The 20,380-nt window shown below is 43.7% G+C and overlaps 2 protein-coding genes across 2 annotated transcripts; both read left to right on the top strand.

Annotated features, from left to right (window-relative positions):
* Window positions 1–913: 913 nt before the first annotated feature.
* Window positions 914–10,190, top strand: nlrc3l (NLR family, CARD domain containing 3-like). The gene is made up of 12 exons (XM_010893716.3): window positions 914–1,003; window positions 1,292–1,351; window positions 1,599–1,727; window positions 4,138–4,239; window positions 4,342–4,516; window positions 5,706–5,856; window positions 6,227–6,319; window positions 6,693–7,255; window positions 7,692–7,867; window positions 8,022–8,298; window positions 8,818–9,033; window positions 9,146–10,190. The coding sequence occupies exons 2-12, from the start codon at window positions 1,326–1,328 to the stop codon at window positions 9,512–9,514; spliced, it is 2,277 nt and encodes a 758-aa protein (XP_010892018.3). The 5' UTR covers window positions 914–1,003; window positions 1,292–1,325; the 3' UTR covers window positions 9,515–10,190.
* Window positions 10,191–11,778: 1,588 nt separating this feature from the next.
* Window positions 11,779–20,061, top strand: chordc1a (cysteine and histidine-rich domain (CHORD) containing 1a). Its single transcript, XM_010893718.5, has 11 exons — window positions 11,779–12,026; window positions 14,299–14,348; window positions 14,437–14,493; window positions 14,702–14,865; window positions 14,948–15,051; window positions 15,157–15,215; window positions 16,689–16,759; window positions 16,873–16,978; window positions 19,429–19,548; window positions 19,735–19,797; window positions 19,892–20,061. The coding sequence occupies exons 1-11, from the start codon at window positions 11,963–11,965 to the stop codon at window positions 20,045–20,047; spliced, it is 1,014 nt and encodes a 337-aa protein (XP_010892020.2). The 5' UTR covers window positions 11,779–11,962; the 3' UTR covers window positions 20,048–20,061.
* The last annotated feature ends 319 nt before the right edge of the window (window positions 20,062–20,380 follow it).

Genomic DNA, 20,380 nt, shown 5'->3' on the forward strand with positions numbered 1-20,380 from the left:
TAGCATATGGCCAATTTACCATGTCTAACAGCAGTTCTTATGCACGACACAATGCGGAGGGCCTGGACACAGGGTTTAGCTCTGGTATATTGGCAATATATCAGAAACCCTGAGATGCCTTATTACAAACTTATTAAAAACCGGTATGTGGTCTTATATACCCTGGTTGTCAGCCAATCAGCATTTATGGTTTGTAAGTAAGCAATAGGTCATGAGGCAGTGTAATACATTGGCAAATTATCACAAACACACGACATGCCTTATTGTTCTTATAAATAAATAAATCTATCATATTGATATTTATTTTATAAAGCCCTTTTTACATTAGAAGTTGTCACAAAGTGCTTATATAGATACCCAGCCTGAAACCCCAAAGAGCAAGCAACAACAGAGTTGATATACAGTGGCTATGAAAAACCCCCTAGTTGGGTCGAAGCTGAGGAAGAAACCTAGAGAGGAGCCAGACTATGGGGCGTTGCCAGTCCACTTCTGGCTGCGCCGGGTAAAGATAATAAGAGTACAAGATTATAATAATTAATAAAAGCATGTGGGCCGTTTCCAGACTCTATAAACAGAGGCACCAGGAATCGTCAGGCAGCAACTTGATCTGCAACACAACCAGTAGGAGTTTAGCAGGGACAGCTACCGATTACCAATGTAATTAGCAGTGAAGAGTATAAGCGCAATACTCCGCGATGCGTGCATTACCAGAATCTTTCGTGCCTTATTGCTTACACACACACACACACACACACACACACACACACACACACACACACACACACACACACACACACACACACACACACACACACACACACACACACACACACACACACACACAAATAACTAGATGTAAGAGGAGGTATTCATTTATTGTGTTAGGTCGACGCCTTGCGGCGAAATGGCGGTAGCACAACTAAAGATTTTCTGTTCTGGTCCGACATTTTGAGGAGTTAACACGGAAATAAGGCTTTCAGCGAAGGTGGGAAGTACGAGAACCGTAAGTTGGTAGTGTTTTGAATTAATTATCATTAGTATTCTAACTTTCTAGATTTACTTTCTAGATTTACTGAGATTAAGAGAATGCGCACCCGCATACGCGTAAAAAAGGCCTTGTTTACATTATTCTTTCTGGGAAAGTATTGAGGCCGGTGCCAAATAGCTTGCTATGTACTGATCTTGTCAACTGGGACAGTTCAAGTAGTTCAGCCTCGTGCCACGAGAATTCTTAAATCGTAATACCTACTGTACTTTGTCAGTTGACAAGAATAATATATCCCAATTACAGAAGACTCGTCTCTTGGCCTCTCGGTGTAACCGAAATGGATTCTGATTCGGAAGTGGAGAGGTGAGTGGACCTGCCTTGTAATATTGAGTATGGTTAAACATATTTTAGTATGATTTAGTGGTTTGGTAGCGTTGGTGGCGTCCACTAAAATGAGGAATTGGAGCTGTATTATCTCAATGGATGTAAAAGTTGAATCTAATGAATGCAAAATACTGCATTTGGCCATTACAAAGCCGTCACTAAGTAAATAATAATGCAGGTATAAGAAAAAGCCACTAGGTTTTATTTTCTGATATTTTGTTGTCAGGATCCTGCAGGAGAGACCTCCTTCGAGCTATGGCTCCATGAGAAGTGATGATGAGGAGGAAGAAGAAGACATCACCCCAGCTCAGAACTTGCCTGCCAAACTGGAACCACGATCCTTTGATGCTACAGGGTACACCCCCCACCCACCCCACACACACACACACACCCCCCCACACACACACACACACACAAATCTTGCCTGTCAAAACTTACAGACCAACTATGCTATGAGTGTTTCCCAACCCTTTTCAGTTACTGTACCACTGATAGAAATGTGCTCTGTTTGAAGTATCCCTGAAGTACCCCCTCATGTTAATTTCACTAGTAAGCCTATGGTGTCATGAGTGTTTTCAAGTACCCCCTGTGGAGAAGCCGAGTACCCCCAGGGGTCCTGGTACCACTGGATTGGAACCACTGCTATGTTGTACCGCAGTTCCTTAACTTAACTGGTCTTTACAGAATATTCTGTGGCTTGTAGTTCTGCCGGATGTGGCAACTTTTATGATGTGATTCATTTACACAGTATTGAAAAAAATTAGTGGCCAGTAATTTAGCAGCGCCTGAATGTGTTCTGACCAAGATGAGATAGCAGGGACTGTTCCAGCGTTAAGATTCCTCTGGGTGTGGCTCTTGATCTAGAAATTGTTCCTGAGCCATTCAGCACACCACCCAAAACCTAGAGTTCACTCTTATTAAATGTACTTTCACATTTACTCATTTACTCAGTTATTACATTGTAGTGACATACTTAAATACCATTAACCATATGGGATAACGTGATGCAACTGTGTCCAAATCACACCTTAATTTTATCATTTTCTCTGTGTGGATGTAGACAGCTATCTTTATTTTAAGGGTTTTATAGATATAAATATAGATTTCGATTTCCTCTGCGATTAAAAGGTGTGTCCCAGGGCCAGAATAGCATCGAACTGACAGTTAAGGAGTAGGTTATCAACTGAACAACCAGAAACTCAATCAGAATGCACTTCTCAACAATCTATCCATAAGCACTGTCATAAACACAGATGAGCTGAAACATTATGACCACTCACAGGTGAAGCGAATAACGTTGTACATCGCTTAACAATGGTACATACCAAGGTCTGGGTAGATTAGATGGTACGCAAACTATCAGTTCTGGTAGTCAACATGTTGGATGCAGGAGTAAAACCTTGTGCAACTGTGACAAGGGCCAAATTATTATGGCCAGACAAATGGGTCAGAGCATCTCTGAAACGGCAAGGCATGTGGGGTGCTACCGGTCAGCGGTTGTGAAAACCTACTGACAGTGGTCCAAAGAGGAATAAACCACAAACCTGCGATATGGTGTTGGGCACCCAAGGCTCATCAATGTGCGAGGGCAACGAAAGCTATACTGTCTGGTCCGAACGTGCCGAAGGTCTGTGGCATAAGTCACAAAGAATTGTAATGATGGTTATGGGAGGAATGTGTTACAACACACAGTGCGTGGCACCCTGCTGCATCTTGGCACTGCGTAGCCATGAGGAACCCTGTCCAGTGTCGAAACGCCTGCAATGGGCACCAAGGGTGGAGCACTGGAAGAAGGTCACCCGGTCCAATGAGAGCCCTTTTTTATCACGTGGACATGTACATTTGTGCCATTTATCTGGGGAAGTGATGGCACCAGGATGCACTGTGGAAACATGACCAGCTGGTTGAGGGAGTGTGATGCTCTGGGCAATGTTCTGCTGGGAAACCCTGGGTCCGGGCATTCATGTGGATCTTACTTTAACACGTGTCACCTACCTTCTTTACAGACCAGTTACACCCTTTCACGACAACGGTATTCCCTGATGGTAGCGGCCTCTTTTATCAGGATGATGCACTGGGTAAGGTTTGAGGAACATGATGAATAGTTCAAGGTGTAGCCCTGTCTCCAAATTCCCCAGATCTCAATCCGATTGAGCATCTGTGGGATGTGCAGGACGAACAAGTCCAATCCACAGTGATCCACAGTAACCCCACCACGCAACTTACAGGACTTAAAGGATCTGATGCTAATGTCTAGGTACCAGATTCCACTTTCAGGGATGTTGTAGAGTCCATGGCTCGGCGTGTCGTTGCTATTTTGGTGGCATGCAGAGGACCAACAGCATATTAGGCTGGTGGACATAATGTTTTGGCTCATCAGTGTACATCTTTAAGCATGTGTGACAAGGTGTATTTGGAACATTTATGGTCTAAAAGTGCTGTTCTGTTCTTTTGAGATGTATTTTTTTTTTAGACTACAAACAAGCTGAAACACGCCAGATGCGACTTGGATACTCATGGGAATATCTCTGCTTTGTCTTACTGACATTCAGAACCTCCAGGAAGTGAAAGCATTGTCACGCTTGCTGAATCATCATGCTTCTGGAGCATGAGGCTGTGTCATTATGCCCATTTTGATGCATTGGAACCCTGATTGACAATTGTTATGGCCATTGAAGTTTTTCCAGCCATTCGACAGCCTATCTCCGGTCCTGTTGTTCTGTTGACATCGCCTTAACGTTGCCTTTGTACCGTTGTTCCTCCAGGATCCGGCTTCACCGCGACGCATCTCCAGAGACCGTCTTCACAGACAACACCCGTCTGCCCCATCCCAGGCAGCCCGCGGAGGGGGCCTTCATCGAACAGAGGTAAAACATGCGCATGCGGCACTGGGCAGGCCTTTTTAACTGGTGCAGTTTCCTGTGGCTTGTGTCGCTGAACAGGTCGATTCTATTTCTGTCTGCCTGTAGACCTGTGGAAGAGGAAGATGAAGAGGAAGAGGTGGAAGACCAGAATGATGGCGCTCGAGTGAACTCCCCCGTGCCCCCGCCCCCCATTGAGCCTGAGGACACATGGATGGACGTGGATGATCAGCAACAGCCTGGCAGGCTTCACCCTGAAGTTGATCTCCCTTTTATATTCAAGGTGTGTGTGTCTCTGTCTGTTGTTCCCCATATGGATGTGTGTACAGGTGCATCTCAAGAAATTTGAATATCGTGGAAAAGCTCATGGAAATAAAAAGATCCAGTATCTCAAAATATTATTATCAAAAAAATTCCAATACAGAAATGTCGACCTGATAAGAGCTGATAATCAGCTAATTAACTCAAAACGGCCGCAAAGTTTTCCTAAGGATGTTAATTTGTGCACTCAGTACTAAGTTGGGGCTCGTTTTGCATAAGTTACTGCATCAGTGTGGCGTGGCATGGAGGCACTCAGCCTGGGACACTCCTAGGAAGCATGAAGTGCTCTAAAATCTCCTGGTAGACGGCTGCATTGACTCTGGACCAACACCAGCAGATGACATGGCACCCCAAACCATCACTGACTGTGGAAACTTCACACTGGACTTCAAGCAACTTGGATTCTGTGCCTCTCCTCTCTTCCTCCAGACTCTGGGACCTTGAAGCTTCTGATTTTGTCTCTGGTTCAGGAGTGGCTTGACACTAGGAATGAGACACTTGTAGTCCATTTCCTGGACACATCTGTGCATGGTGACTCTTGATGCACTGACTCCTGCCTCAGTCCACTCATTGTGAAGCTCCCCCAAGTTCTTGAATTGGCTTTACTTGACAATCCTCTCAAGTCTGAGGTCATTCCTGCCACACTTCTCCCTTCCAGTCAACTTTCCATGAATATGCTTTGATACAGCGCTCTGCGAACAGCCAGCCTTTTCAGCAATGACCTTCTGTGGCTTACCCTCCTCATGGAGGGTGTCAATGAATGTCTTCTGGACAACTGTCAAGTCAGCAATGAGACTGTCAAGTCTTCCCCATGATTATGGTTGTGTGTACTGAAGGCTCAGGGAGTTAATTAGCTGATTAGAGCTCTTTCATGTCGACATTTCTGTATTGTACATTTTATACTAATATTTTGAGATACTGGATTTTTGATTTCCATGAGCTGTAAGCCGTAATCATCAAGATTGAAACAATAAAGGCTTGAAATGTTTTATTTTATGTGTAATGAATCTAGAATATATGAAGGTGTCACTTTTTAATTTGAAAAAATTACTTTTCCATAATATTCACATTTTTTGAGATGCGCCTGTAGACTTAGTCTGTGATTGCCATGCTTTGAGTGGTTTTCTGTCAACTCTCCATTTCCTCTGTAGTCCATGCAGAGTGCTCTGACCCTCCTGGAGCCTCCTGAAATCCATCTGTTTAAGAGCTACCTATGCGGGCGCCACAACTCAACCTTCAACATGGCCGACTTAGCGGAGAGTGACACGTTGGACCTGGTGGATAAGATGCTTGAGCGATTCGGTAAATGCTACCAAATCTGCAGTCACATCCTCACTGCATTTTAGATGACAGGGGTTCATAGAGTGTTAGGAAACTCTACAGTTAACATGTTATTATTGATAGAGGGCACCACTGTACCTAGCAAAATGGTGTAGACAAATGTGGAAATGTTTTGGGTTAACGAAGATGTCAGACAGTTCACTTATTTACAGTTAATTTACCACCGCAAATTGCTAGCATGTGCAACTCTGTTACCAAACCTGCATGTTTTCTCCAGTATTCCATTTTTCGTGATCAGTTCATCCTTAACCTGTTCCAGTCGCTGCCATGGCGATGATGTATAGCGTTTTTTAAAAGTCCTTTTGCTTTATGATGATTGTTTTTTCGTCAGGTAAACTGTACGGTCTGCAGGTGGCCATCCGCATGCTGGAGGCTATGAATAAACCGCAGCAGGCCAAGGAGTTGCAGACCAAGTGCAAGAGAGGTGACAATCAGTACAGACTTCCACTGGCCTGACAGCTCCAGACCTGACCACTTATTACCACAACTGACCACTCCAGACCTGACAGCATCTAACCTGACCACTTATTACCACAACTGACCACTCCAGACCTGACCGCATCTAACCTGATCACTTATTACCACACCTGACCACTCCAGACCTGACAGCATCTAACCCGACCACTTATTACCACAATTGACCGCACCAGACGTGACCTGAACAGAGACTGAAGAAACCTTCCCTATCCTGTCATCTTCAGCATCTCTATCATAGTAATTTTGTTAAAACTGTCATCCAGAGCTACTTCATCCCGTCGGTGTAATAACGCCCCCCCCCATCTCTCCCCCCCTACCAGCGGTGATCCAGTATGAGCTGAAGTGTGGTCTGATCCGGAGACACAACTGTATCTACGAGGGGGTTCCCCGGGCGGGCCAGCAGCTGTACTTGAAGTATGTCTACGTCCAACCCCGGATCTCCACTCAGGGCTACGGCGGGGTCTGCCCCCATCACCCGGTCAGGCCCCACCCCCCCGACCCCCCCAAAGTGGCCCCTCCCGACAGCATGGTGGAGGGGAATAACATATTCCGTTTACACTCGGCTGACGGGAATCCAGTTCGTTGCGTACTGACCACGGGAGTGCCAGGGATCGGCAACTCAGTGGCAGTCCAGAAGTTTATGTTGGATTGGGCCGAGGAACGGGCTAATTTTGACCTCCAGTTCGTGTTCCCATTTCCCTTCCGGGAGTTGCAGTCGCTGAGGGAGCGCAACATCAAGGAGAAGACGGACATCAGCATGTTGGAGATGCTGCAGACCTATCACAGCGAGACGCGCTCCATGGATTTCCTAGAGGAGGCCAACTGTAAGGTGCTGTTCATCATGGACGGGATCGACATCTACAAAGGAAACCTTGACTTCACGGTACACACACTACTGAGATTTGGGTTTGCAAGACCCTATAAAATCAGTTCTGGTTTTCACTGTTTGTGTGTAGTTTAACTAAAGTTCAGCAGGCTGCGTTCATTACTACACTTTAATGATGGGGTTTATCAAGCAAATACCCACTGGATTGATGAAAAACAATCATGATAATCATTTTGCCATGTTAGTTTTCATTAGCCTAATCGCTAAAAGCTGCACAAATTGGTGGATGCGCACATCACACACACACCCATAGACTGACATTCTTGTTTGGCACTTCAGATTCCCAGTTATTACGAGAGCATTTTGTCTATATCTCGTAGATTCCAACCACGTTTTCCGCCCCACATTTTATAGGCCGCTGGATCTATGACCATTGACCTGCCCTGCGAATGCCTATAAAGGTGTGCCTCTCGTCTTTCCTCCTCTTGTCCAGAACACTCCGGTTGTGACTGACATTACCACCCCCCTTCCTCTGGACTCCCTGTTGGTGAATCTGATCCGAGGCTCTCTGTTGCCTCATGCTCTCCTGTGGCTGACCGGAAGACGTGCAGCCACAACACAGATACCTCCGGAGTACATCGATAGCATCTATGAAATACAGGGCTACAGGTGTGTGTTTTCTGTGTGTGTGTGTGTGTGTGTTGTTTGGAGTGGGGTATGAGGTGTCCCCAAACAATGTGAAGCACCAAACATAAGGGAAACACTTTATGAAACCTGACACCATTGCACCCTTTGCTTTATTTGTGTTTCGGTCCTGTTACAGTGATGAGCAGAAGGATGAGTATTTGACCATCCGCTACTCGGACAAGTCCCTGGCTGAGAAGATCATCCGACACACCAAGAACTCGCCCACCATCTACAACCTGTGTCACATTCCCTTCTGCTGCTGGATGGTCGCCATGGTGTACGAGCGGGGATTCCGGCACGACGACGACTACGGAAGACACCCACCAAAGATCACGTCCTTTTTCATCCACTACATGATCATCCAGAACAACCGCAAGCTGGAGAAGTACTACGGCCAAAACCCCAACACACAGGTTTGCCTCTCCCTAATGTTGTTGGGCTCCTCTCAGCTGATAGCTGTGTAGTGTTCTGCGGCCTAACCCCCAAGCCTGTCGGGACCTGACGTTATAGGGAGGTTTAGAGTCTGATGCAGCCTTTTGTTTTCATTGACAGCCAGCGAACTGCCAAGGGTGCAACTTAATGAATAACTATCATTTTAAAGATGAGCTATTGGGCTTGTACTCTGGTGAGCGGTACAGTCATATTTGACTATGGTCATGACATAACGTCACAGTCAGTGGTAGGAATCAGACCTAAATTGTATGCTAGTATGGGGCTTTTAAATAAAGCATGTAATCTGAGTCAAGCGTTTTCTGTTTTTCTCAACTGCAAATGTCTCTAGAAAGTCTCACTAGTCTCAGGAGCTTGATTTTGTTACATCACAAATCTTTGCCATCTTGTGACGTAGGATGTACTGTTTATGTAGGTTGTGCGAGTAACTTTGCCTTTGCTGTGTATCATTTGGTAAAATGAGCTGTTACTCCTACCATCAGAAATGGACTGAAATGGACCGGAAGTTCATGCTGGCGCTGGGTCGTCTGGCTCTGAAGCTGCTGGAAAAGAACTGTGCCAACTTCTACGAAGACGACTTGGTGGATTTCACCTTTCCTGTGATAGAGGTGGCCTCTTGGTCAGGCCTGTGTACTGAGCTGCCCAGGCCCAATCCCAAGGACCGGCGGGTCTTCTGCTTCACACACCTCAGCATCCTGGTGCGTGCCATTTCCTGTCACGTGACTTCTACATTCACCCACATCCATTAATTAATAGGATTGAAAAACCTGTTGTAGTCGTCACTAATTCAAGCGTTTTTCTTGTCACCAGGAGTTCATGGCCGCCCACTACGTCTGGCTCTCTTTCCGCCTGGATGGTCAGAATGTTTTGGACCAGTCCAAAAGCATCACCAAGCTGTTCAAGGAGCACTCCTTGGTGGAAATATACCGCAAAGCCGTTGACCGTTACCTGAATTCTCCCTTGGGACAGTATGATTTGTTCTTGCGTTTCTTGTGCGGCCTGTCCATGAAGCAAAATGACAGTCTGCTCCGGGGACTTCTGTTCCCTCACAACGCCCCTTCACTGAAAGGTCTAGACGAAGTGGCCAGGCTACTAACGAAGAGGAAGGAGAACGCACTTCCAGAGAAGGAGGCCAACCTCAACGAATGCCTCAGAGAGCTAGAAGAATCTGAGGACTAAAAAGTCTAGTACTGTCAGAAAACACGCCTGATAATGTTTTTCTGAAGCATTGAACGCGGTAAATGTTTTATGCTGATGGATTATCCCCTCAAAAGTATGGCTGAAGAGCAGAACATTGAACCCATGCAACCAACCAGTGAATGGAACAATGAGCAAGAAATATATTTACACAGCTACTTGTTTGTTAGCACTTCCACTACTTCTTGGTCCAAACCCAAAGATGAACTACCGGGTTGAGGTCTGGGGACGGTGTTGGGGATTTCCAGGCCCCCATGGAGGCCCTTCTTTTTTTTGTCTGAGGGGAGTTGAACCCTGTGTGGTTTTCTGCTGGGATAGCCTGTCCTGATAAATCATGCGGTCCAAGAAGCCATTCTGAACAAAAGTCTTGGTCTGCACTGTTATATCCCGTCTGTGACTCGGCTGTTAGCTTCAACAATTCTTGCCGTTACTTGCTGGCTTTGCACTTCTATTTTGACTGTGTTTTAGTTCTTCTTTGTGTGTTTCTATGTTCTGTTTCAACCCTGTCTTAATTGATTTCACCTGCGTCTCGTTTGCCCCTGGTTACCTCTATTTAATATTCCCGGTTCCCTGTGTTTTGTGTTGGTCATTGTTCCAGCCTTTAGTTTTTGAGCCTGATGGTATTTAAGCCTGTTTATTAAAAGTCCTTGTTCCACCACCTCTGCACCTCGATCCTGCCTTTCCGCAATGATAAATTCTACTTTTGTCGTTGCTCACCTTTTAGTCACATTTAAAATACTGCGTATGTAACCACTCAGTGCCAGCCCTAGCCTTTTTGGAGGCCCTAAGGAAAATTGCGTTATAATACAGCTCAATAGAACTGACAAAAACATGGTCTGTCCTTTACAGCAAGGGCTTCTAAACTAGAGAGGTTCTAAGGGTTCATGGATAGGGGTATGTGCATGACCATGTTTGATTTGCTTGTCAAAGCTAAGACAGCAGAGTACCTAAGGTACATGCTTATTTATGCAGACTTATCATCCCCCTTAAGTGTGACATACCACATATTTGCAGCCTAATATATCTGTCCCGGGTTTTGGTGCCTACTGCGGCTTGTGGTGTTGTGGTCAGCACTGTCCATGATAGCTGTGTGTGTGTGTGTTTGTTTTTGTGACTTGTCAGGACATTTTGTCCCCATAACTATACTAAAACCTGAACAAGGTGACTTGTGGGGACATTTTTCATGTCCCCACATTTCAAAAGTCATTTTCTGGCTCAGGGTTAAGTTTTAGGGTCAAACTTACAATTAACTTTAGACTTAGAATTGGGGTTTCTTTAAGGTCCAGGTGTTGTTGGTTAAGTTTAGGGTTAAGGTTAGGCATTATATCTAGGTAAAGTTTAGCCATAAATGTTACTTTATTGAGGTTAAGGTTAGGGTTAGGTAAGGTTAGGTTAAGGTTAGGGTTAGGGTTAAGGTTAGGGTTAAGGTTAGGGCAAGGGAGCATGGAATTTTTTTTTTCTGGTCCCCACATTTCACAAAAACCTGTGTGTGTGTGTGTGTGTGTGTGTATGTGTGTGGGGTGTGTGTGTGTGTGTGGGGTGTGTGTGTGGGGGGTGTGTGTGTGTGGGGGGGGGGGTGTGTAGGTGTGCCTTTGTTGAACTAAAGCACTTTTTTCTTATATCATTGAATTTGCTGGTAACTATTGAGTTGCAGTTAATATTGATGAGTGTAGTTGTAGTATGTCTATCTAGGATTACACTAAACTGTAAGTAACTTCGTATTAGAGTGCCTGATAAGTGGCTAAAATACAAATGTTTATGACATTCAGAAGCTGAGACACAATCTAAGATTATCCTATCATTATCACATGTGTTTTTATTGGAAATAAGTTTGCCAAAATAAAGTTGACTGTCGTTATCAACAAATATGTTCACATTATGTTAAATAATATCGATAATTAAATGAAGGTCCGCATGAATAACAACAAAACACGTGATAGAGGAATGACGTGGTAGTGACAGTAGTGTGTACATCATATAACTACTTCGCTAGGTGTACTGTGATCTACTAATCAGAGGGACGGTCGGTTGGTGGTGGTGTATGTGAACTTTCAATAAATAAATGAAAAAGAACAATTTGCTTTGTCTTATTTGTGTAATGGGTATCATTTGATCAGTTATTACGAAGATCGTAATGTGAAGATCGGATTACATTTGACGTCATATGTATGCAGATCTGGATTGATTAACTTTCTCTTACAGTATGCGGCAAGTTCAACAGTCCGGCTAGTTGGCGAAAGTTCCCGAACATCACCGGTTTTTCTCGGAATTGCGTGAGGCAGATGAAAGTATGTGCGACTGCGAGAACTAGAAAGCCGGCACGTGGTCTGTTCGCTGATCAACAATATATTTTATTAAATATCGTCCCATCGTCCCTTGAATAATAATTTAATATTGTATATTTGATAACTAGACTCTGTTCATTCACCAATGTCTCTGCTGTGTTACAACAAAGGTTGCGGACAACGATTTGACCCAGACAACAACCCAAATGGTAAGTACAGCTTTAAATTATTTCCGCTAACAGGTTACATTTTAAATGTCAACCTTGAATCCAAGATACTGATATTGTTCGGTTGCCTACACGTTTTGTTGTTAGCGATTGACAGCCGTAAACGTCGCTTTGAGGACAGTTGTCTATCGGAACGTACGTGCGCCACTAGTCACGGTGCGGTATCGCGTGGAACGAGGCAGTTCACAAAATAAGATTTGATATAAGTTTATAGAATTATGTTTCTTTTTACATCAGTGGCAGATCTTAGTAGAAAGACAGTTGGGTCATTTGTACTGTTGTCTCCGGAGCCTTCATATTATGCTCTCTTAAAATGTATTCGAAATATAATCAGCCTACTTTTATACAGTTCACAATAACCTTCAGAAATTACTGTTTTAGGTTTTATTATTTGATGTACTTCAAGTATTATTTACACCCCAAAAGTATTATAAACACCCCAAAAGTATTATTAACGAAAGAAGCATGTTTGACAAACGTAAAATTTTTAATTAATTCAAGTAATAATTAACTCTCAGGGCTGCATTTATCCATTGTTTATTTCAGAAGCAGTTGAGCTCCAATTTGTCTGTGAGTAGCAATATTCAAACGGTGTATCAAGTTTTTAAGCAGTCTACTGTTACTGGACTATTTAGGAGAATTGTTAAAGACACACCAGAATTGGTTTGAAATCAGTGTTTAGTGACCGTGAGGGGTCCCTAAAATTGCTTTAAAACCAGAGGCAAGATTTAACAGTAGCTTTTCACAAATCATTTTTAAACAAAGCTACTTAACACTGGGTATTTTGACCAAAAATATGTTGCCTTAAAGATGCAGTCCTGAACTTTTGCAATTAACAAAAGTACATTCTGAGGAAACAATTATGCACTGGTGAGCTCTGCAACACAAAAAGGCCTGGAAGTCCACAGAAGACAATACTGGTGGATGATTGTAGGATCCTTTGATTGTAAAGAAAATCCCCTTCACAACATCCAGCATATAATTATCCAAGTCTACCATAAAGAGAAGACTTCACGAGAGCAAATACAGAGTTTACCACAAGGTGCAAACCACTCATAAGCCTCAAGAATAGAAAGGCCAGATTAGACTTTACCTCCTCCTTGAACAGCTTGATGAAAACTTTCTGGAACAGCATTCTTTGGACAGATGAAACTAAGATCAACCTGTACCAGAATGATTAAAAATAAAGTATGGGTAAGGCTTGGAACGGCTGAAGCATACCATGTAATCTAAAATAAGGTGGAGGCGATGTGATGGCATGGGCATGCATGGCTTCCAATGGCCCAGGGTCACTAGTGTTTATTGATGATGTGACAAGAAGCAGCCAGATGAGTTCTGAAGTGTATTGGGATATATTATCTGGTCAGATTCAGCCAAATTCAGTGCAGTTGATTCACTTCACAGATGGACAATGACCAAAAACATACTATGAAAGCAACACAGGAGTTTTTTAAGGCAAAAAGTGGAATATTCTGCAATGACCGAGTCAATCAGCTGAACTCAACCCGATCTAGCATGCATTTCACTTGCTGAAAATAAAACTTAAGGCAGAAAGACCAACGAGCAAACAACAACTGAAGACAGCTGCTTTACAGGCCTGGCAAAGCATTACAAAGGAAGAAACCCAGCATTTGGAGATGTCCATGCATTCCAGACTTCAAGCAGTCATTGTCTCGAAAAAGTATTAAATAACATTTTATTCATGATTGTGTTAATTTGTCCAATTACATTTGAGCCCCTGAAATAAGTGGACTGTGTATGAAAATGGTTGCAATTCCTAAACGTTTCATACATCATTTTTGTTCAACCCCTCAAATTAAATCTGAAAGTCTGCACTTCAATTGCATCTTGGTGGTTTCTTTTTAACCCCATTGTGGTGGCGTACAGAGCCAAAATTATGAAAATGATGTCAGTGTCCAAATATATCTGGACCGAAAATCATGGACTGGGTCTTTCTGCTATGTTGTTACAATATTTTTAAAAAGGGATATACAGTTGTAATGGCTACCAAAGCTGCTTCCACCAAGCCCCACTAACGTTTTTGCTTTTTAATTTCTTATAGGAAAACGTACTGATAAATTAATTCACTTAAAATGTGGTGTATGAATTTAGAGTCCCTTTTAATGTGTCATGTTAGGGCAACAAAATCTGAAGACAAAAGGTGTAGAGGTTCACTTTTCAAATCGGGCATAATTTGACCATTGGGAATATCCATTATTTGCTGTGTAATGTTCATGACTCTTCCCCTCCACAGATGCCTGTACCTTTCACCCTGGGGTTCCTGTTTTTCACGATGCTCTTAAGGTATGACTGCTCTTTCCCTGACAAAACCTCTAGGTATGGGTGTTAGCCTACCATCTGTGATAAAACACTCCTGGTTTTGTCCCTATAGGGCTGGTCCTGCTGCAAGCGACGCACCACAGACTTCTCGGACTTCCTCAGCATTGAGGTGAGATTAACACACCCAATGCCCCCCAGCTTCTCTGGATTTCGCCCACCTGATAGAATCACAAGCATAGAAATGGAATGACTAGAACTCTACTCACCATTTAAGACAATGATTTGTCCATTTTATACATAGTATTTCTACAAATTAAAATCCTAATATATATATATATTATGAATATGCTAAATTAGAAGGGTGTTCCTCCCCTCAGGGCTGCAGCAAAGCTTGCCATAACAAAGACAAGCCGGCAGAGGCTGTCATGCCTGAGGTGAAGAGCTCCCAGGGGAGGAGAGAGAAAGGAGAGGAGCTGAAGCCCCGCGGTGACCCCTATGTCATCCAGGCCCCCAGACCACTGGAGCTGATTCAGAGACCCAGGTACCACACATGACTCGGCACACACACCAACAGGAGGTTGTATTTATCTTATATTGTATGCGTAGGTGTGTTTGTGTTTCAGTGGTGATGATCCCCTGGTCAAACTGGACCAGAAGGTGTCTGCCTCTCTAAGACAGGTTTTGGAGAAACTCCAGCAGACTGTGACCAGTCAGTCTGACAACACAGGTATACTCCTGTCCAATAGTGGATCTTTAACTTAGCTCTGATTGCACTGAGAGGTGGGGGGCTCAGAGGCTTTAGCTTCATTCGTCTTTTTCTCATTCTTTTCAGAGGAAGAAGATGATGAGGTGAAGATGGGTACTTCTTGTAAAAATGGAAGCTGCTCAAAGGTAGTGTTCAAATTTTATCTTCTAGTTCAGTTTCTCAGAATTTCTGTGTCTGTATATTATCAGAGATAAGTTTAATTGAATTTGTTTTGTTGTAATAATTAAGCTTAAAAAGGATATATATGTCAATTTGCATATACTCCAGAATGTTATGAAGAGGGATCAGATGAATTGCAATTAATTGCAAAGTCCCTCTTTGCCATGAAAATGAACATAATCCCCAAAAATAAGGCTTCAGGGCGCCCAAGAAAATCTAGCAAGCGCCAGGACTGTGTCCTAAAGTTGATTCAGCTGTGGGATCGGGGCACCACCAGGACCGTCTCCTAAAGTTGATTCAGCTGTGGGATCGGGGCACCACCAGGACCGTCTCCTAAAGTTGATTCAGCTGTGGGATCGGGGCACCACCAGTGCAGAGCGTGCTCAGGAATGGCAGCAGGCAGGTGGGAGTGCATCTGCTCGCACAGTGAGGCGAATACCTTTTGAGGATGGCCTGGTGTCAAGAGGGGCAGCAAAGAAGCCACTACTATCCAGGATAAACATCAGGGACAGACTGTACAAGGATTGGACTGCTGAGGACTGAGGTAAAGTCATTTTCTCTGATGAATCTCCTTTCTGATTGTTTGGAGCATCCAGAAAAAAAGCTTGTCTGGGGAAGACAAGGTGAGTGTTACCATCAGTCCTGTGTCATGCCAACAGTAAAGCATCCTGAGACCATTTATGTGTGGGGTCACTCCTCAGCCAAGGGAGTGGGCTCACTCACAATTTTACCTGAGAACACAGCTGTGAATAAAGAGTGGTACCAAAACATCCTCCGAGAGCAACTTCTCCCAACCATTCAAGATCGGTTTGGTGATGAACAATGCCTTTTCCAGCATGATGGAGCACCTTGCCATAAGTGGCTCGGGGGAAGAAAACATCAACATTTTGGGTCCATGGCCAGGAAACTCCCCAGACCTTTATCCCATTGAGAACTTGTGGTCAATCCTCAATGCGGGTGGACAAACAAAAACCCACAAATTCTTACAAACTGGGCTGTCATCCGTCATGATGTGGCCCAGAAGTTAAATGACAGCATCCCAGGGCGGATTGCAGAGGTCTTGAAAAGAAAGGTCAACACCGCAAATATTGACTCTTTGTATAAACTTAATGTAATTGTCAATAAAAGCCTTTGACACTTGTGAAATGCTTGTAATTATACTTCAGTATACAATAGTAACATCTGACAAAATTATCTAAAGACACTGAAGCAGCAGACTTTGTGAAAATGACTTTGGCAAAGGTCTCAAAACCTTTGGCAGTGACTGTACTATATAGAACACACAAACACATCTGAGTTCTAAAATAATGTTTTGTTTGTTGCATAAGTTCCAAACATGAAGTAAAAGCATTTGTAAGGGAAAACAGAGGGATTGTCCAGATGTTGAAGAATACCTGTGGAACATAGGTTGTGTCTGATGTTTCCTGGTTTCTCTGCAGTCTTTCTCTGGTCCAGAAAGTAATAAGACCAACTGTCAACACCACCCTGGAGTCCCTGTTTTCCAGCAGGGGTGAGGCACTGAAACACTTGCCAATTTATATGTCAGTTGCCAATACATCCTCTGTATGTCGGTGTGCATTTTGTCATGTGCCATCATTGACTGTTGTTGGGCCTGGTTTCCAGGATGAAGTCCTGGAGCTGCTGTAGTAGGAAGACGTCCGACTTTAACTGCTTCGTGGCCCAGGAAGGCTGCACCACAGGAAGCCACCTCTGGAGGAAACCAGACCAGGTTAGGGCCCTGTCAGTCTTTTGTTGTTGTTTTTTAAAAATTATTATTTTTTTATTTATTGTTCCTAGCAGTACATAAGAGACATTTTAGTTGCATGCAATGCACAGAAAGCGAATAGGAAACACATTTACCCGGCCAAGAACAATTGCAACCAACACAAAAACACGACAAAAAGAGAGAATACCAGTAACACCCACCCTTACCAGTCACCACTATACCATGCAATTAACGATTACATGTCAGAAGATTACAGAAGATACTTGGGTCTGGGCAGTTCCAGAATGTATGTACCATGTCACCTGTAGCTTTCCGACATCTCCAGCAAAGGGCACAGTCTACCACTCCTATTCTATTCAGACGCGGAGCGGTCCAGTAAATCCTATTGAACAACACTGAACCAACTTGGAGAGGGCATCTCTCATTGGGAGGAGCATTTGTTGTACTATATCGTTCCACTCGTCCTCTCTGAAAGTTAACCCAAGGACTTTTCCCCACTCAGCCCTCAGGCCCTTACAGGTCCCATTCAGTCCATCTATGAGGTGGTTATATATAAGCCCCACCATGGGGGGTAACTTGTAGAATGTTTCTGTCTTTACACTAACATCAGAATGCATGGGAAGTTTGAGGTCCCTTTGTCCTAACCGAAGTACCTCCAAAAGTCGTGTTGCTGCCAGTCATACTTTAGTCTGAGTTCCTTAATAGAGGTGAATATTTGTGCATTACATAGGAAACCAATATTCTTCCTCCCATTTCTGTACCAATCTTTCCAAAAAAAAAAAAAGAAGGGTGTTCATCAATTTTCAATTTTGGGTTATTCTATAGAGAGGCAGTGCTTATCAGGTAGTGATGTTTTTTCTCTGCTATGAATTTGTTTCCATATGGTTTTAGTATGAGAAATTATTGGAATTATGCCCCAAAAGATGCATTAAGCTCTGCTTCTCTGTCTACCCACAATGGCCTCATGGAGGTTCCAGTAAAAGTGGGAGCCTATCTGGGCTGTTATGAATGCTTCTTGGTACATTCGCATATTAGGGAGTTTTATTTCAGACTTGGTCCAGCTGACTCTATAGCCCGATATATTTGAGAATGCTTCTACTAGCTCCATTAAAGGAGGTGTGTAGTTTAGAGGGTCTGATATTAGTAATAATATGTCATCTGTGTAAAGTGGGAGTTCATTCTCTCTACCTCCATAGTGATTCCTTTAACTGATTGATGTAGCCTGATGGCTTCAAGAGCTATAACATCCAAGAGGGGTGAGAGACAGTCGCCTTGTTTTGTGCCTTGCTGTACTACAAATGCAGATGACCACAGTCCATTAGTGACACCAACAGATTTTGGGTCCTTGTATAGGAGTTTCATAATGTTCTGAAAGCCCTGCCTGAAACCAAACATGTAATTATATTGAATTAGTAATAATTAGTGTGTAATGTAAGTAGCCCCTCTCCACTCTATCAAAGGCTTTCTCTGCATCCGGGGATAGGGCTGCCACTGAGGTACCCAAATCCTTTGCCTTCCAGATGAGTCCTAATAGGTGTCTCATACTATCAGTTGAGGTTTTACCTTTCACAAATCCCACTTGATTCGGTTTTATTATTTTCTTAATGATAGGATTTACCTGGGAGTTTAGTAAACAACTTTCCATCAAAGTGAATCAAACTGGTCACTGGCCACATTCTAGAGGATCTTTTAAGGATGAGGGTGATTATTGCCTCACTCAAAGGGTGGGACCTCAGCTGGGTCAATAGATGTATTCAGTGTTCTCAGTATCACAGGACTGAGCTGTTCATCAAACCTGTCTGGCCCTGGAGCTTTTTCCACTTGGTGTTTGTCTTCTGGTTTCAGTGACTTCTCCCAGGGTAGTTGGGCGCTGGAGCCCGTTCCCTCCTCCTCACCAAGGGTAGGCGGGTTCACATTCGGGAACAAATTCCTCCACTTTCTTTGTGTAAAGTTCTTCAAAGAAGTCTTTAAATATTTTGTTAATTTTCTTTATAATTGGTAATCAGTGTCCCCTCGCCTTATTTTTTGATGCACTTATTTGACGAGCTGTGTCTCTAGATTTCAATTGACTGGCCAGTAACTATCCAGCCTTTTCATCAGATTCATACCATCTCTGCTTCAACCTGTAAAGGGAATATTCTGCCTTTTCACTAAACGGGATGCTCAGCTCGTATTTTGCTTTTGTGAGATTTGCCAGAGAGGTGTTCCTGGGACATTGGTCCAGTATTTCTTCTCTACGCTTTTGAGCTCTGTTTCCAGCATATCAAGTTTTCATCTAATTTCTTAATAGTGGCTGATCTCTGTATCATTACCCCTCGTATGAAAGCTTTAAAAGCTTTATTATTATTCAATTCAAAAGTTTTTTGTTTTTGAGCTTAGCTCAGGCACAGACTTGGACAGCCGTTGGTTGACTCAGTGGTCCTCTCCTTCTCTCTCTCTCTCGCTGTCTGCAGGGGAGGAAGGTGGCACCGTGTCGTTTTGATTGGCACCAGACTGGCAGCCAGGTCATCATCTCCATCTACGCCAAGAACGCTGTACCAGAGCTCAGCTATGTGGAGGCCAACAGCACCATGGTACCCACTCACACACACTCCTACAAAGACACACACCCTCTTATAAACACACGCCGTACATACACACCATCCCACCACACTAAACACAAACACCACACTACACACCCCACACTACACACCTCCAATCTTTAAACACGCTCCCATTTAGTGGAAGTGGTTAGCATATAAATGTGTGCTGTGTTCAAGGTCAACATCCGTGTGGTCTTTGATGGAGAGAAGGAGTTTGAGCAGAAGATTCACTTATGGGGGGTGAGTGACAATAACGATGAAGACAAGAAGTTGTCTGACTACACTGTATTTACGGGCTGGCCGTATCCTTGATCTCCTGACGCATGCCTTCCAGGTGATCAACGCGAGTAGCAGCCGAGTGAATATGATGGCTGCTAAGATGGAGATCTCTTTGAGAAAGGAGGAGTCGAACACATGGGCCCGTCTGGACCTGCCCCCCCCCACAGACATGCCCACTGAGGAGAAGCCAGAGGGAAAGGGATCTGTGTAGAACCAGAAAGGTACCAGCAGTACCCACCGATTGTCTTTTGAATGTAGAATTCCACAGGGCGCTGCCTGCACTGAAACACCGTCTGAAGGCAATATCTCAACAGCACTGAAATATTGTACGAAGACAGTCTTCCTTTGAACCTGCCTTTTCAACAAATCTGCCAAATAATGTTATATTTGCCTTAGCACAATCTTTGTTGCATGTTTCGAGGATTAATTGTGTTACGTCGAAAGTCTGAAATGCGTGTAATATTGTTTCCCACTTTCTGAAGTGAACCTCTTTTGCCTTGCTTTGTGTGAAACAATTTGCAATTGCGTAAACTTAATAAAACTC

Source organism: Esox lucius, chromosome 1, assembly GCF_011004845.1.
Source record: "Esox lucius isolate fEsoLuc1 chromosome 1, fEsoLuc1.pri, whole genome shotgun sequence".
Lineage (NCBI taxonomy): Eukaryota > Metazoa > Chordata > Actinopteri > Esociformes > Esocidae > Esox > Esox lucius.

Bases quoted from the DNA above. Each gene is read 5' to 3' on its own strand.
- nlrc3l (XM_010893716.3), top strand. From the start codon at position 1,326: ATGGATTCTGATTCGGAAGTGGAGAG. The intron at 1,728-4,137 runs GTACACCCCCCA...TTGTTCCTCCAG, and splicing joins CGATCCTTTGATGCTACAGG to GATCCGGCTTCACCGCGACG. The intron at 4,240-4,341 runs GTAAAACATGCG...GTCTGCCTGTAG, and splicing joins GGGGCCTTCATCGAACAGAG to ACCTGTGGAAGAGGAAGATG.
- chordc1a (XM_010893718.5), top strand. From the start codon at position 11,963: ATGTCTCTGCTGTGTTACAACAAAGGTTGCGGACAACGATTTGACCCA. The intron at 12,027-14,298 runs GTAAGTACAGCT...TCCCCTCCACAG, and splicing joins CCCAGACAACAACCCAAATG to ATGCCTGTACCTTTCACCCT. The intron at 16,760-16,872 runs GTGAGGCACTGA...CCTGGTTTCCAG, and splicing joins GTCCCTGTTTTCCAGCAGGG to GATGAAGTCCTGGAGCTGCT.